At 54.4% G+C, this 15,606-nt stretch overlaps 3 protein-coding genes across 3 annotated transcripts; 1 reads left to right on the top strand and 2 right to left on the bottom strand.

Annotated features, from left to right (window-relative positions):
* Positions 1-756: 756 nt before the first annotated feature.
* LOC34623319 lies at positions 757-1,809 on the bottom strand. The gene is made up of 3 exons (XM_026336405.1): positions 1,625-1,809; positions 1,220-1,418; positions 757-954 (listed from the first exon to the last, which is right to left on the bottom strand). Exons 1-3 carry the CDS (start codon positions 1,807-1,809, stop codon positions 757-759), a joined length of 582 nt encoding a protein of 193 aa, XP_026192190.1.
* Positions 1,810-2,576: 767 nt separating this feature from the next.
* On the top strand, positions 2,577-3,877 carry LOC34623320. Its single transcript, XM_026336404.1, has 3 exons — positions 2,577-2,770; positions 2,867-3,354; positions 3,813-3,877. Exons 1-3 carry the CDS (start codon positions 2,577-2,579, stop codon positions 3,875-3,877), a joined length of 747 nt encoding a protein of 248 aa, XP_026192189.1.
* Positions 3,878-7,802: 3,925 nt separating this feature from the next.
* On the bottom strand, positions 7,803-10,580 carry LOC34623323. The gene is made up of 7 exons (XM_026336403.1): positions 10,523-10,580; positions 10,073-10,276; positions 9,530-9,849; positions 8,904-9,459; positions 8,381-8,545; positions 8,137-8,150; positions 7,803-8,000 (listed from the first exon to the last, which is right to left on the bottom strand). The coding sequence occupies exons 1-7, from the start codon at positions 10,578-10,580 to the stop codon at positions 7,803-7,805; spliced, it is 1,515 nt and encodes a 504-aa protein (XP_026192188.1).
* Positions 10,581-15,606: the final 5,026 nt, after the last annotated feature.

The raw sequence follows: 15,606 nt of genomic DNA, 5'->3' as shown, positions 1-15,606 counted from the left end.
GGGCATCCTCGTCTGCCTGCTACACGTTATGATGCCGTGCGGAAGTACTGCTCTTCAGGCAAGACTTCTTGCGCATGAAAGCCAGCAGCAAGACCCCTTCTTTGACTTCTGAGCTACAATGAAGCTGCTTTCTATCTAAAAAACGTGCCTCCGGCGTCTTCGGAGGAAGCCTGCGAAGGGCCGCAGGGGGCCAAAGAAGGAGAGCGGAGGGGCCTCACCTTATTCCCCAGCTGCGCGTGGTGGATCCCAAGAAAATGGACTTGTAGAGTAGAAAAGGCACTCTTCGCAAAAGCTCCAGAGCCACAACTCTGGGCATCTGGAACACTTTGCGAAGCAGAAGAGGCGGAACTGACGGACTTGCCGCTCTCTGTTTCACGCCAAAATTATATACAGAGCGAGGCTTTTTCTCCTCTCAAGATGTTCATGAGGGGGCCCCCCTACGCTGAAAAGTCTCTGCGATACGCGGCGCCGGGTGCCCCCTTTAAGGCCACCGTGTGGAAAATTCGACATTCTAACTGCTGCGTTGGAGCCTCCGAGGTAGGAGGTCTCCCCCACAGTCGTACAGAGGCCTCCTCCCTCTTAAAGGCCGACCCCCAAACAATGAATTCCTTGTCTGTCTAGCAGCCACAAAACGGGCTGGGTTCAAGGCAGAACGAATGTATCACAGTTTGTATATGCACCCTGGTGCAGCAACTCCTACAGTTCTTAATACTGCACTGCTGCAGAGCCTCTCGCTGCTGCAGTAACCGTAACGTGTCACCTTCTGTATCGCGAGTTGGGGTGTGGAGGCGGAGGGCCCCGGCCTCCATGCTGCATTTTCTGTTGCTGCTGCTGGCGGCGCTGTTTTGGGGGAACATAGTCGAAGGGATCTGAGACGGGAGCTCGTCGTCTCTCCGGAGATTCGCTATGCCCTACGCCACAGCAGCACACAGCCGCACCATCACCAAAAAAGCACTAGGATGCGCAGCCAGAAACGCACAAGAAAAGTTGCGCGGGCTCCAGTCGAGCACATCGACCACGCAGAAGCCGCAACAACAGTCAGCTTAGCATTCGATGCGTGTCTCTCTGTGTGTGCATATATATATGCATATGCAGGGGTTGCCTGGTTTGCGTAGAAGGCCGTACGCCTCGAGTCTGGGGATGGCTTTCCCTCGCCGTCCTTCCAGCCGCCTCCGCCCCTGTTGCTGCGGTGAGAGAGCCCCTTCTTCTCTCGACTCGTGCTTCTGCTTCTGCTCCTTCGGCGCGAGGAGGAACCTCCCTGTCTGTCTCTACTCCTGCTCCTGCGGCGATCTTCTCCCCGACAGTGTGGCTGGGGCCCCTGGCATTCCTGGAGCGTTTGAGGCCCCTTGCCGCCTACTGCCTGCCGGGGTGCAGGTACCCAGAGCCCTCGCTCATTGAGGACCATCGAGCCAGGCTTCCTGAGAATCCCCCCCGCAGAGACAAGCCAAGCGCGGAGCTTTTTGTGGGCGAGCATTCACAGAGAGGGGCACGAGTGGAAATCGCTCGGAGGGCGAGGAAGCAGGGGTGGCTGCTCTCTCGGAGATATTACCTCCCCTTCCCCATACGTCTGCGAGCTGTCCCTTTTCTACGCGCTATGACCTCCCGTGTGTTGTCTGTGTCTTACTTTGGCAGCTTCTGTCGGGCACCTCCATCTTTCTCTTCGGCGGCGTCTCTGGGGGCCCCCTGCTGCCCGTCCGGCCTGAGCAGTGCATGCGGCTGCTCCCACCTTCTGTGTTTGTAGAGCGAGGGATCTGCCTGTTGCTCCCTTCTCGGCCTTTCGGGGTCGTAGACAGGCACGAAGTGAGGCATCTTCTGGTATTCAACTTTTAGGGGGAAGGGCCGCCAGGCGGGCAGGGGCAAACTCGTTCCTGTTTCTGCAGGCAGCAGAAGGAGCAGCAGCTGCTGCTGCAGTGACACAGACACCTAACAAACCCCTTGCGCTACGCCTTCCTGCCCGTACAACGCTTCCGTCCGTTCCCCTGTCCTGCGGCCGAAAGGTAGACGCAGCCTCGCCAACGCGGCGGCAGTAACTTTCACATAAAATATTTACAGAGCAATCATCACATGCAAGCAGAAAAACCAAACCAGAAAACAAACGCTTCGAGCAGGGGTGCATGATTTGCGACGTGCTCTTCAAACTTCTTTCCGGGGCCCCGTGAGAGAAGGGAGACCAACCCAGGGGGGCTGGAGGGCCCTTTAGAGGGCCCTCCCTCCTTCTCCGGAGATATGAATGCATGCAAAGATGAAACCTCATGAATAATTAAACAAGAAGCCGCTCTTCCAGGCCACCACACTGCTGCTTTCCCTCTGGTTCGCAGCGATTCAGTCCTCCACGCCCGTTACACCACGACGTCCCTTGACTCCTGTGTGCCCCTCGACGCCCCCGACCATCGCCGCCTCACACCCGTTCAACTACCCCGTTGAGGGGGGCCCAGCTAAATGGGGCCCCTCCGCTCCACTTTTCAGCGAAAAGCGCTGTTTCAGGCCCCCTAAGGGCCAACACGCGAGCTAGCTAGCCAGCCACCCCTACACACAACCAACCTAACCAGCGTTTAGGCACGATTCACCCGACGAAAATGTTCGGGTGGGGAAAACGACGCTCTAGCGCGGGCGCCCCGCCTGCAGCGGGCCCCCCTGTGCCCCCTTCTGAGATCGATATGTCTTTCATGGCCGAGTTGAAAGGGGCCGCTGAACAAAGTCTTAGAAGAACTCAAGACGAATGCAGGCGCCTTGCTGGAGACTTTATGGATGCCATTTCAGGTGTATATGCGTTCGTTTCCGTTTGCCCTTTCTAACCACGAGCTGCGAAGCGCGCTTCTCCTCTCCCTTCCTACTCTTTTACGCCGCATATACGCAAAGTCTGAAGCCCTAAATCGTTGCTCAATGACGCATCGACCACACGAATACCCGCGACAAGAATAAACTACATTGCTTGTGTAGATGCGTTCTGGTGGTTGTGTGTACCGGGGTGCGTTTGTGTATGTTTCTGGTGTACACGGGTGAGTCATGAGCTCGGGTGGGGGGCCAGCGCAGCTTGCCGCTGCTCCTTTTGTTGCTATTGTGCTCGATTTCACGGATTCTATAAGCAGCGCGGTTTTCTGCATTGCCACTGTTTTTTTGCCTGTTCAGCGCGGGCAGACCTCCTCGGCCGCTTCAAGCACATGTGGCCCGATCCAGACACTCAGCAATCGGTACTGCTGGTGCTGGCAGCCGACGTTCCCCGACGTCTCTCTCCCTTAGACGATGAAATGCAGGAGACTTTGGGAGCCGCGGAACTGTTGGGGCCGTGCGTTCCTTGGCTAGGATTTGTACAGAAGGAAAATGGATTTGCTTGCATCAAGCTGAAACTGCCTGGTATTCATGTTTTTTCGTACTGCCGCTGCTGCAGACGTTGCTTAGCCCCTATGCCATTTTCGGTTCTGAACAGCCTCCTAAAGTATTGATGGAGCTCGCGGCGTCTGGTGATGCCCTGCGTGTTGCTGATTCTACAGAGACTCTCGAGCCTTGGGTTACCTTCACGAACCGCCTCGTGGTATATCTCTTCGCCGAGCTTAATGCCTACACGGGTCCAGACAGTTTTAATGAGTGCTGCGGGGCGGATTCAAGGAGGCCCTTGAGGATGCGGTGCTCAAATCCCTTGTGAGTGGGCATCAGTAGCCTCTAGCCGAATGCAGAGTGTGCGATTGATCGCTCGAAGATTTAGTCTCCCCGGTCTTGTAGTGACCTTTGTCTTCTGACGCCACTGTATTCGTGGTCGCCTCTAGCCGGCACTAATGTTGCGCTTACATTTGGCTGATGCTGTTGCTGTTCAGGTGCATCAAGTTGTGCCACATTGACTACACGGGAGAAACCAGCAGAGCTTCGCTTCGGTTTCTAGGGAATGTCCAGAGAACGCACTACTCTGCCGAGGTTCGCTGCTGCAGGCAGCTACAGACTCAGCTCCCTATCCTCCATAGAACCGGCTTGATGGCCTATCTCATCAATGTCTTCCTTAGACTGGTGTTGTCCTTAAATATAGTGGTGCCGCTTAAGCAAATGCTGGTGCCAGTTATTCTGCTGTTTTCTTTTATGATGCTGCTGCAGCGGTCCAACCTAGCATTGCCTAATGCGGACGAGGACAGCAGCAGTAGCAGCAGCAGCAGCAGTAGCAGCGGTAGCAGCAGTAGCAGCAGCAGCAGCGGCAGGACCACAAGCGTGGCTGCCAGTAGCAGGCCGCCCACTCACCGCAGCGGTGCTGCTACCCGGCGGGGATAAGCGCAAAGCAATGGCGCCGCATTCGCAGCAGCACTCATATCGACAGTAGAACAGGGAGCGGCAACGCCTCCGGCACTAGCTGTTGGCGAGTCCCTTGTAGGAGCTTCTCCAACAACAGTAACGGAAGCGATACCACTGTTAATAGCCGCACTGGCGACATCAGGATAACCCTCATCAACGTGGTGTTTGTTGGTGGGGGTGGGGCCCCCCCAAAACCGAGGAGGGCCCCCTCCAGCCAGCATCTTGAATCCCTGCCCAGTATGTTTCTCGAAGGACCCCAGTGCCAGCACCTCTCTAGCAGCTCTCTCGCAGCAGCCCGATGTGCTGCGGCTCATTAGAGAACTAACATCTCATGGGATCCCCATGAATGGGCCCCGAGTACAAACACAGAGAGGCCCTCCTCTGGACCCCCCCGGGGCCCCCTGTGGCCTGTAGAGACTGCGTATAGGGGCTTTTTTTGGTCGTGTTACAGGCCTGCCTATGAAGCTTCACGCCTTCACGGACTCCCCAAACTAGGCCTAGCTGGAGCGTGCAACAGGGGGGGCCCTTTGAAGTGCCATTTTAGCGACTGAGAGCTCCTTCGGCAGGCCCCACAAAATCTTCCAGTGGTTGCGATAGTCGAGAGGGCTTTCTAGAATGCCATCAGAAGCTCTGCGCATTAGGCAGCTCCCCTGGAAGAGAGGCAAACACACTAAGGTCTGCTTCTTCTGGGTCTTCCCCTTCTGCTCCAGGGCCCGCCCCCCACTGTAGCAATTCTTTAAGACCTCCGCTGCAAGGAGTAGCGACTGCAAAAGTGGTTGGTAACTCAATCGCTGCTGCAGCTGCTGCAGATGCCGAGGTTCTACAGCTATAAGGGGCTTTGGAGAGGCCTGACGGACTCTGGCCGCCTAGGCTGTCTCTACTGCTGCTCCTCGAGGGCCCCCCACACAAGACTTGATGCTGGAGGTGCGTAGGCTGCCAGCTGAGGCTCTCGACACAGCCATCGGCATTCTCACTGTACGCAGGAGCAGCAGTGCTATGGTAAGAGCAATAGACGCAGCAGCAAGACAAAGAAGAGCAACGCCGCAAGCAATCGCCACTACAACACCACCACCAGCAGCAGCGCCAGCACGAGCAGCAGCAGCAAATGGCTTACGAGTCCATTCCCCCCTTAAGTGCCGATGAAATCGTTTCTTGTTGCGTTTGCGATCCTTGAATTAGTTGGGGCCCTTTCGGGGGGCCTTGTGCTGCAGAGGGCGGCGCCTCCAGTGACCAGGGCACTTCTCCCTCGAGGCGGGAGGTCATCAAGGAGATCCCGATAGAGGGCCCCCACAGTCCAGTAATGGGGGGGAGAGAAAGGGGTTCTTCTGTTTCTGCACTTGAGGGGTAGACACGTGGCGTGCAACGTCTCGAGCTGCTGTTTATGATGTTGGTGCTACTGCGCTTGGACGCTGCGGGTGTCCATCCCCAGCGCCCTATGAGATAGGTGCTGGCGCTATGGGCCACTTCTTCCGCTGAAATGGTTTTTGCAGCCTTCAGTTTCTTGGTCCGGCGCACCACAAATACGCAGCCAATAGCAACGCACACTGAAATAACAATGGAGGCAAAGAGAATGCAAATAATTGAAGGAGTACCCCACGCCGTGGAGTTGTCAGCGTGCCTCTGTGAGGAGCCTGAGGTGTCGAGGACAGTAGCATCCTCTTTGGTGACTGAGACACCCTTTTCTAGGGCTCCCACGAGGGTTCCTACTGTGTGGGCATCCTGAGCGGTGGCACGGAACTCTAGAATTGAAGACAGCGGCTCTCTGGAGCCACTGTGCAGTTGTAAACCCTCTGTCGCGGCCAGAATAGATGATAGAGGGCCAGAAACGTGGGGTGAGGGGGTAGCCTGTGCTGCATGGTCGTCGAGCACGGCCCCTAGAGCGACAGGGGACACGAGCAATACCCAGTGTAGAGCCAGGGCGAGGAAAAGGTGGGCCCAAGGATTGCTCATAGCCAAGTGCGAAATGCAGACACCGCATAAAGGGGTAGGGGGCCCCTCAGGTAGAAGGGGGCCCCGACTATCTGCAGCCTACGCGATAAGTGGGAAGAGTTTTGTGTTGGCAGGGCGCGTTTGCACGGCCTCTGACGGGGAGGGATCCCTGCCCACAGACCCTTGTGCGGTATCCAGAGGGAAGAAAACAAGAGGAAGCTGCGAGCTATTATTGGATATGTCGAGGGGAGAAGGCTGCGGGCACTGTGAGCGAGCTTTGTGGAGGAGTATCAGCGCACCCCCGAGTCAGTAGGTGGCAGAAGACACAGAAATGATCCTTTATTCTGATTTGATTGTCGAAACGATGTTAGAGACTGAATTGGCGTCAGATGAAACGGGAAGGCCCCAAAGAAAGCTAGGTAGACAGGGTGTTCAAGCCACACAGCTCCTTTGGCCACTGGTTCCTGAATGGACTGACTGCTGCGCGCGTTTCCCTCCTAAGGCAGAAGGGCACAAGCCAAGCCTCTAATGGCGGGCAAAAATACATGTAACCTGAGATTTAAATAGGTTTGAATTTCTTGCTTCATCGAATTCTTGCAACGATCACAGATTTCACGAAAAAACACATCCTCCATGGCACTCCCAGTGACCCACCGTGGACACGAGTTCAGATACCACTCGAAACACCCGTGCTGCGCTGAAAGTAAAGAACTTCCTTTGCCCGATTATTCTTTAGGGTCTATTGACAGGCGCTGAACATGCATAGCCACAGCTTTTTTGGCATTTCATCCAGAAGGGGCCACTAACCTAGTTGAACAACCTACTCAGCGAAGCACCGGTGCAACTGTCACGTGTAGGAAAGCTATCTATCCTGCTGTAGTCCACGCAATGCATAAATGCACGCAGTTTAGACTACAGGAGGTGCATAGGGAGACGGAAGAGGCCTGTAGCCACCGCCATGAAACACCAGGTGGAGCTTCACCATACAAGGTCCTTGCATTCCCATTGATTATACGGCCAAACCGTACAATTAGCCTATAAATTCCTTGAACGTTCTTAGACGCCACCTGTTCCTGTGTCGTGTACCACCCGAAACTACTTGGGACCCCTTTTGGAGGTGTATGAATACATGCGATTATGGAGGCTCAATCGATTCCGCTGCCGCTGTCTCCGCATCAGCGGCCCAATGCATTGTCCTCTCGGTTGCTAGTGCATAAAGTGCAAAAAGACACAAGTGTCTAGTACGCTGGAGTGGAACACAACGCACCACATGCTATTGCAGCTGCTGAAGGGTGCCCCTCTTGATGAAGCAATGCTTTAGCTGTTGATGAAAGCCATTGTTTGACTGCATATGAAGCTACAAGAGCTATTGTTCATGCCAGTGCTGTTTCGTAAGAGCGCTAATCCTAACGAGCAGCGGCTCAAAGTCCCCACACCCATGGCCCGTTCTTCTCAGATTTTGGAGGGCCTAATGGAGGTTTTGGGGACGTACAGCTTGGCGTGATCCGCACAACCTCCCTCAACCCTCGTCTCCACGCCCTAAACCCGAACGCCACCATAAAAAGTGGGGGCTATTCGTGGCTCTTTGGCTCTGTAGCTTAGGGCGACATGTGATGTGCCTCAGGAATAGTAAGCCTTGATGGGTATGTATAGGTGGACAGGAGAGCGGCACCTGCCAAAATACATATGGCGCCAATAACAAAAACCAGAATCGAGCGGCCCCGAAGCTCGCCATAGAAGCAGATTCCCCAAAGGCCAGAGAAGATGATAGCGCTCTGTTTTGTTGGGTATGCGACCTGATCCACCACAAGGATGACAGAAAAAGAGAAAAGGCCCTAAGAGAGAATAGGCGGAAGCAGCAAAAATAGATAAACTAGAGAAACAGAGTAGCTTTTTGTGCAGGAGCAGCAGGAAAGGGAGCGTTGAGCTTACGGAGAAGGAAATTCCTGAGGTACATCAACGCAGCAGAGCGTAAACCCGAGAATGTGGAGTCCACGCAATTACGAATACAAGCAGCACTACAGAAAGCGCAGCCATGCGCACTAGTCAGCAGCAGGAACCCATGCAGCTGCATCAGCAGCAGGTTTACCAGGGCACCAAAAGGGCAACTAGCGTTCGCATCTGCAGCAGAAAAGGTAGTTGGCGCGGACGGCGTTTGTAGAGTTTAGAGGCTTACGCGGTATCGCAAGGATTACGCAGACGGCAGAGCAAGAATAGAGGACTCCAGAGAGAAGGCCAGGGAGCAGAGCTCGTCGGCAGTGAAACTGAGGGGCTCTCAGGCCCCTCAGCCGACGAATGAGAACGAAGATGCATAGCGCCACGATGTTGGCAGTGAAGAGGCCTGAAAGGAGGCGGAGAAGAGAGTGCGCATGGAATTGAGGGGGCTAGCGCGTTGTGACAACAGTACAGCCCAGAGAGAGGAGGGAGATAAGGGGGGTGTGGGTGAAGGAAGAGACGCCCACATGCATTATAAGGGGAGGAAAGAAAGGTGAAGGTGGGTGTTTCGAGGCGACGAGAGAGAAAAGAAGGGGCCGAGGCAAGCGGTAAAACGCCACATGCGAGTGAGCCAGAATGGACCGATGAGAAGGGGAAATTAGGGAGAGAACTGTCTGTAGAGGAGAAGGGGGCGTAGATAGACGCAGTGTCGGAGGGCCCCAGAGCGCATGCTGCATGACGCAGCGACCCTCCCCGCTGCTTACCAATGCCAAAGCTGGGGAGGAACGCTAATCCCTTAGCTTCAGGCAACACAAAGGACATGGGGCCGAGTGACATGCCACCCACAACACCCGAGAGGAGTGACGCCAGCGTTGCAGCTGCTCTGTCCAAGGAGCTGAGGGCTTCGACGCCTTCGAGTGCGCCAGAGGCACTTGCAGGGTAGTCAGCGGGGGCTCCTTCCCCTGCCAACAGAGCGGAGGCTCCTTCCGCTAGGAGTGCTGGCGAGGTCCACGTGGAGCCTGCCCCTCCAGCTGGGGAGTTCAAGGCGGCGCTGTCGCTGCTGACGCGAAGCAGAGGCGACGCGACGCTCGACGGAGGGCCCCTGCGCTTGGGAGGCTTCGAGTTTGCCCCACTGAACAGATTCGTGGAGACATGCGCTTCGGAGTGCACGGATTCATCGTCCAGGAGAGGCCCTTCCATGGAGGGGGATGGATCTGCAAGGGCGGCGTCCTCTGTCGCGGCTGTAGAGGGCGTTATATTCAACGAGCTCCAGCGACGGGGGGGAAGCGTGTCTGCGGAGCAGCAGCGGCAGCAGCAAGGCTTTTCGCGCACATAAAGTGGCAGTGTTCAAACAGGAGCCACGTGTCGAGAGAGCTTGCTACTCTCGCGCCTCAATGCCCACGGGACCAGTCGCAGCCAGTGAAAGAAAAGCTAGACGATTGCCTTGCTTACCGTGCGTCACAAGCCTCTGAAGGGCAGCTGCCGTATTGCCTGCTTCCTTGAACAGAGCAGCGATGGCTCCACCACCAACAATGAGCGCAACGGCGAGACCGTCGACCCAAAGGAGAGAAACTTTGTCGTTATTTACCCAAATTCCCCATAGAAAAGAAGTCACTGCCGCTGCCCCCATGGAGCAGGCGGCATTCAGGGCGATTCCAAGGCGGGAAATCGCCAAGAAGCCTACCGACAGCGCGACTAGAACCAAGGTTCCTGAGACGCAAGCCACAGAAAATCCGTGGAGGGTCGCTTCTGGCGCGTTCATGGTTTGTTTGCTCGATCGATCCGTGGAATTGGCGCTCCCCTTGAGCGGGGAATAGCTAAATTGACGAGGCTTGAAGCGGTGTGCCCTTGAGGCCAGGCCAGATCACACACCCTTAAAAACGGGGGCACAGCAAAAGGCATGCAGTGCATAGGACGTGTGCCGAATACTTGCCTGAGAGGGCCCCCCACCACGTGAAGATGAAGTGCGTTCCGACCAGCGGGCTGTTCATCAAAGCTTTATTGTACGGCAGCAACACGAGGGAAAGCGCGCATGCCACACAAAAGCCCAGGGATACGTAGAAAACATAAATTTGTTCCTTTAGCGAAGGGCCCAGCTTGTGCAGCGAAGGGAGCTTCCTTGGCACCTGGTAAGATCCTGTGCCGTCCACACGCACACATAAATACACACATACACATACACACACCAGAGAACGCTCTGCATGAGTGCACGGTGGAAAAAGAGGGGTATCTGAATGACGGCTGGCCCACACGCGTTCGCTCTAAGATAGCGGCGCGTGGGATTCTATACACGGGATGACGTCTCCATGGTGCAAGCCACACGAAACCTCAAGATCGAGAGGCCTCTGCACCGAAAATGCGGTGCTTCAGCTCGGCAACGTACCCGTAAAAAAGGCAGCCATGAAGGCGAAAGCCAGCCCTAGCCATCTCTGGTCATCCATTGTGCTTGTTGCAGATCTTGCCCTTAACGCTAGGAGCCATGCCGCTGCATCCCACAGGAAGACGGAGGGGCCCTAGGGGCCCCTGTAGGAGAGTGCCTCTAAACGGGATCTACCAAAAGAGAGAGAGAAAGCTTGCAGCCTTTGATTTTTCAGTGAGACTTTCGCTCCTGCTAGGCCTGAAGCCGCTCAGCCGTCAGCGGTGCGCGTGTTGTGTGGCGCCAGCGCACAAAGCGAAGCCGCGTGCGGAATGTCATGAACAAAGGAAGTGAAAATTCAAACTCGCGAAGGCAGGGGTTGGGGGGCCCCTAAAAGGGCCCTGCCTCCCTGTGGGTGCCGGTACTTTTCGTGGCTGGGCGCTGCCCGCGTTCCTGTGGCCAGGAGGCCCTTGAAGATGGCCCCCCCCCCGACACGGAGTGCATTGTAAAGGCCGCTTTTGCCCTGAGTAAGACTCAAAATATGAACAGAATGATTGAAAACATATGGAAACGCGTTTGGGAGAACGCGTTTTCCGCCGGCAAAAATGTCGAAGGTCACGCGGGGTGCTCGCGGGCCAGCAAAACGAACATATCGAGCACCTTCCGACTGTATGTGTCACCCCCGTTGCTCTTACTACTCCTGCTGCGCTCACACTTTTGCTGTTGCTGCTGTCGCACGCGGTCGAACTTTTACTGCGGCTGTCACGCACAGTCTTGCTGCTGCCTCTCGGCTAGCTTCAGCCGCCTCCTTCTGATGAGCCTTGTCGGGTGCCGCTTTGGTGATGCGCTACATGGCGCCAAGGAAGCGAAAAGCACACGCGGCAGCAGGAAGGGAGAAAGGCTGCCCACGGAAGGGGCCCCCCGAACGCGAGAATCATGAGACTTGCTGCAACAGAGAAACCGGGGCGGCCATCAATGCCCTTTAGTCATCTTCGTCTCTCACACTCTGCCTTCCTCACACGCACCCTGTGCTTCGCTGTCACATGCTCCTGCTCTTTATGGGAGAACAGCCTCAACAGGCAAAGTGCCTTTCCTGGCGCACAATGAACTTGTGCCGCCGCATTAGAACCTCCAGCGTTGCGAGAGACCCCGTAAATCCGTTGCATTAGCTCGGTACCTAGTGACTGCCGCCAGTGCAGCAGCAGGACAGTAGCGACCGTGGCAAACAACCAGCCTTCCTGCAACCTCTGGCAGTCCTAATGTAGAGAGAATCTCAAAACACTCTCGTGGATGCCTTAATTACAGATGAGACCCTTCTAAGGGCCACAGTGGCCCTTAGAAGGCCTTCTACGTAGCGGGCCACATCAGTCGCAGCGAGCGTGCGACAGACGCCTTCTACCGCCGTACAGCTTCCCTGCTATTCCACTAGCGATAGAACATCATCCAAAGGAAATTTTCGAGCAGCAAACAGCGACTGGCTGCAACGGTGGCATATGCAGCAGCAGGCAGAGAAGCTACACTGTAGCTAGAGAAGGACTAGGATACCTCGTATCTGCTTTACAGGCGATCCCTGTTGCTGCAGAGGCAAACACCAGCTGGGCCCCCTGGGGCCCCCATAGCTGCATTTAAAGCACAGGCCCTTACCAGTACCTCTGGTAATTGTTGCGCGCCTTTAAGGGCTTTAGAAAAGCAGCACACCGATCTCCCTGATCTAGTTGTGGCAACCTGTCATCGAAATTCCCCCCGCCCTCTCTTCTACGTGGGAACTTTCCTGGGAATCACCAAACTACTCTTCACCCTCCCGACGACACCCGATGCAGCAGCCACCTGCCTCAGATGTACGGGCTTTGTCGAGATAATGGGAGACCATAAGGTTGGAGTGGCTTCTGTTTTATAGGCAAGGTCCCATATTGCAGTAGTGACTGAAATGTTCGGGGCGCTATGGGGAAGGAAACACCCTAGAGGCCGCACTAGCAGAGACTCGCAACGCAGCACTTGCCTTAGGACGCCTTGGAGAAGTTATCTGCAAACCTCTTCAGGGCGCCTCTTGACTCAGAGCGTAGAGTGACTTGGAAGCGTCCCCGTGGGAAAGATTTAGGTTCTTTCGATAGAGATTCAGCCTCTGCTTCTTGGTGCAGTTGCAGTCAAAAGGATTTTCCCCTTTACGGTTTCTTCAGAGCTCCCTGATGAGCCACCCTAAAGGCTCCTGTGGTACCGTTAGTTATTTCACACATTGTGTAGGGGTGCTCGATCCCAGCAGCACTATGTAACCTAGAGGATCTCTGTAGGGAGCTGTCTTTCCATTGCGGACGGAGTCTTGCTTTAGTGTTCCCAGCAGCAGGTCGGCAGGAATCCTCTTTAAAGCCCACTTAGGAGCCTTACAGGAGACCCTCTCAAAGACTTTCGACCGGAATAGAGTGTGTCAATATGACTGTTATTCCCTCAGTGAGAGCCCCCAGGTTACACGCTGATGGAGTGGTTCGCGCAGGTGCTTCCAAGGCTTTGGCGCACCCGTTTGTCCTTTGTTTGCCAGACGCCATTGCTGGTGTATCTCTTCTCGGATAAATGAGGCGACTGTACTTTGACTGAGGCATATTGATGGGTTGGAAGCTCCTGTCGGCAGCATTAGAAATACTAGGAAGGGCGATGTCAGCAAGGGGCCCCCATGAAGTGCTGCCTCTCGTAAAATTAAAGTGCTCCGTAGAGCGAACGCTTCCTGCATGTATGCATGAGGTCTCCGCATTCGATTCTGTTGCTGCTGCTACGCATTGCCGCTGCCAGGACTTCTGTTGCCGCCTCCATTGTTGGGGTTGCACGCTGCGACAGTGACGAGAAGAAAGGGGCACAGCACTCCTCAGCAGAAAAACAATCTTCTTACGTCGTTACACAAGGGCAGCTCTCCGAGCTTTAGGGTTTCAGTGCCCCAATAAGCATGATTCTTCCTCCTATCCTTTAGGAAGTCCAGAGCAGCCCAGAAGTTTTTTGTGAGCGCTAGTAGAAGGCACCTTTGCGTGATATCCAAGAGGGTTCTATCAGCTTCTTGGGCCTCAAGTGCGTGCGTGCTCATGTTTCCGAAGGAGGCTCCTCCAAGGCTGCAATGCAACGGTCATAAATTTGTCGAGATGACCCTCCTTCAGTTTCCTCTAACCGTAGTCATAACGGTTTTCAGATTACCCCGGAATGATTCCGAACGGTAGATATTTGAGAATCACATTGAGGCGTTGGTCTAGGCTGGCAGGCGGCCAGTGGGTGCCTAAAGCATCGAATGCCCTCTTATTACTACGAAGTTCTGCTGCGTCGAAGATGCAGGAAGAAACGACACCCAGAAACCCCACCTCTCGGTTTTTGCTGTTCAGTATGCTACTTTGATACCTAAGAAACGTTTTATGGGGGGCTTCGTATGCCGCTGTGTAGCACTGATCCAAAGGGCAATGTGCTTTTCATCTCCGTGTTGAATAGATAGAGTCCTCTTCCGAATTCTATAGGAGTAAAGGCGCAGTACAGCAACATAAGCTGAGCCGCAGCTCCCTCAGCTGCAGCAGTCGCCGACAACTATGGCGGAATTCGCCTTTTGAGGCTCTGCTGGAAGCGACAAGCTTTTCTAGGACAGCGCCCAAAAATACTGGGTTTCGCCATTTTGTCGACATGTCATATTTTCAAGACGAGTGAGAGTGTTTTCTCATCGGTAAATCGCAGCGGTTCAGCAACTGTGTTAGCTGAGTGGCCTTCGCGTTGCCTGCTATCCAGTTCAGCTGCCGGTTTGCTTGTACAGCGAGGCTTTGCATGCCACTGGTTCGGCGGTCTCGCACACGTCGGAGTGCTATCCTGAGGACAAATGCGCTGCCTCACCAGAGCTTCTGAACCTCCGAGGTTTTTAAAAATACCAATGTACAGTGCATCCTGGCGGGCGTTGCCCCTGTAGGAAAGATTCGGCACGTGACGATGCGGCGCACACAGAAAAGCGTGTAGTCCTCCTGGTGTGTCTCCCAAGCCGGCCCTAAAGCAGAGCTAATTGTGTTGCCTGGAGTGAAGCATGGAAAGCAACAAGCTGAAGGAGTTTCAAAGAAGGTTTTCTCGTAAACACATGCACGCGTCCTTTGCTGTGCTGTAATAGGTCAAGTTTTGGCATGACCATCCTTCGACCCCATTTTTGTGCTACTCGCCAGACAAGGAGAATCACACTTGTGTTTCCCTAGAAGCCAATAAAGGATGACATAACAAAGGGCTTTTGAGCCAGGAGGGAGGAAATCTGTGTGCTGTTGGTCTGCGTGAGTCAATTTCACTGCTGCTCCAAGAGGAGAGATTTCCAGCACGCAAGAGGCCTCTGCGTCTCTTCATAGATTTCTTGGAACGCATAAGGACCGATATACAGCGCCATGCTGCACGATGCAGCGCACCTATTTACGCAGCTGTTGAACCCTCTCCTATCGTTTGATTAATCTTGCATTCTATGCGCTCGGCTGCTTCTCTCGCTGCAAACTGACTCTGATATTCTCAGGCTAGTATTCTCCAGGCGGAAGCTACCTGACGCGCGACAGAAGATGAATGACCGACCTCAGTGGCTTGCAGAGGGAAAAGCTATGCGTGGTATGTGTATATATTGGAAGGCCTCCAAACAACAGCTTGTCAATTCACAATTATCAAGCCAAAGCAGTGATTGGGATTTTCTAACGCCTATTCTAGGTTATGCGCAAATATGCATGTAGTGAGGACGTAGAGAGGGTCTTATTCTCTGGTCGAATAGTCCAGCTTTCATTGAAGCACGTTGATTGATCTATATATATATAAATATATATATATATATATGCATGCGGTGGCATTTCCTCGTTGCAACCACATGTGGAAACAGGTAAGCTTATCGGTGAACAAATGTTTACAGTAAGCGCGCTTTTAGTTGTACGTACAGCGATCGCCTTATATATCATCTCTGCCAAGAAGCATCACAAATACAGAGCTGTCTCCCTGTACACGCGTATACGTCTGCGACTTTCCGGTTGTGTTTTTTTCTGCTCTTCGAGGACAGGATTCTTCTAGTGAAGCAGTTCATGCCTTCACAGACATATTTGAGTTGACAACGCCGGCTCCCTTATGTACACTAACCACGGGAGATT

The sequence above is a fragment of the Cyclospora cayetanensis genome, unplaced genomic scaffold (genome assembly GCF_002999335.1).
Source record: "Cyclospora cayetanensis isolate NF1_C8 unplaced genomic scaffold, CcayRef3 CcayRef3_contig_126, whole genome shotgun sequence".
Classification (NCBI taxonomy): Eukaryota; Apicomplexa; class Conoidasida; order Eucoccidiorida; family Eimeriidae; genus Cyclospora; species Cyclospora cayetanensis.
The sequence above is the reverse complement of the archived record's forward strand: the minus strand, read 5'-3'. Positions and strand labels throughout refer to the sequence as shown.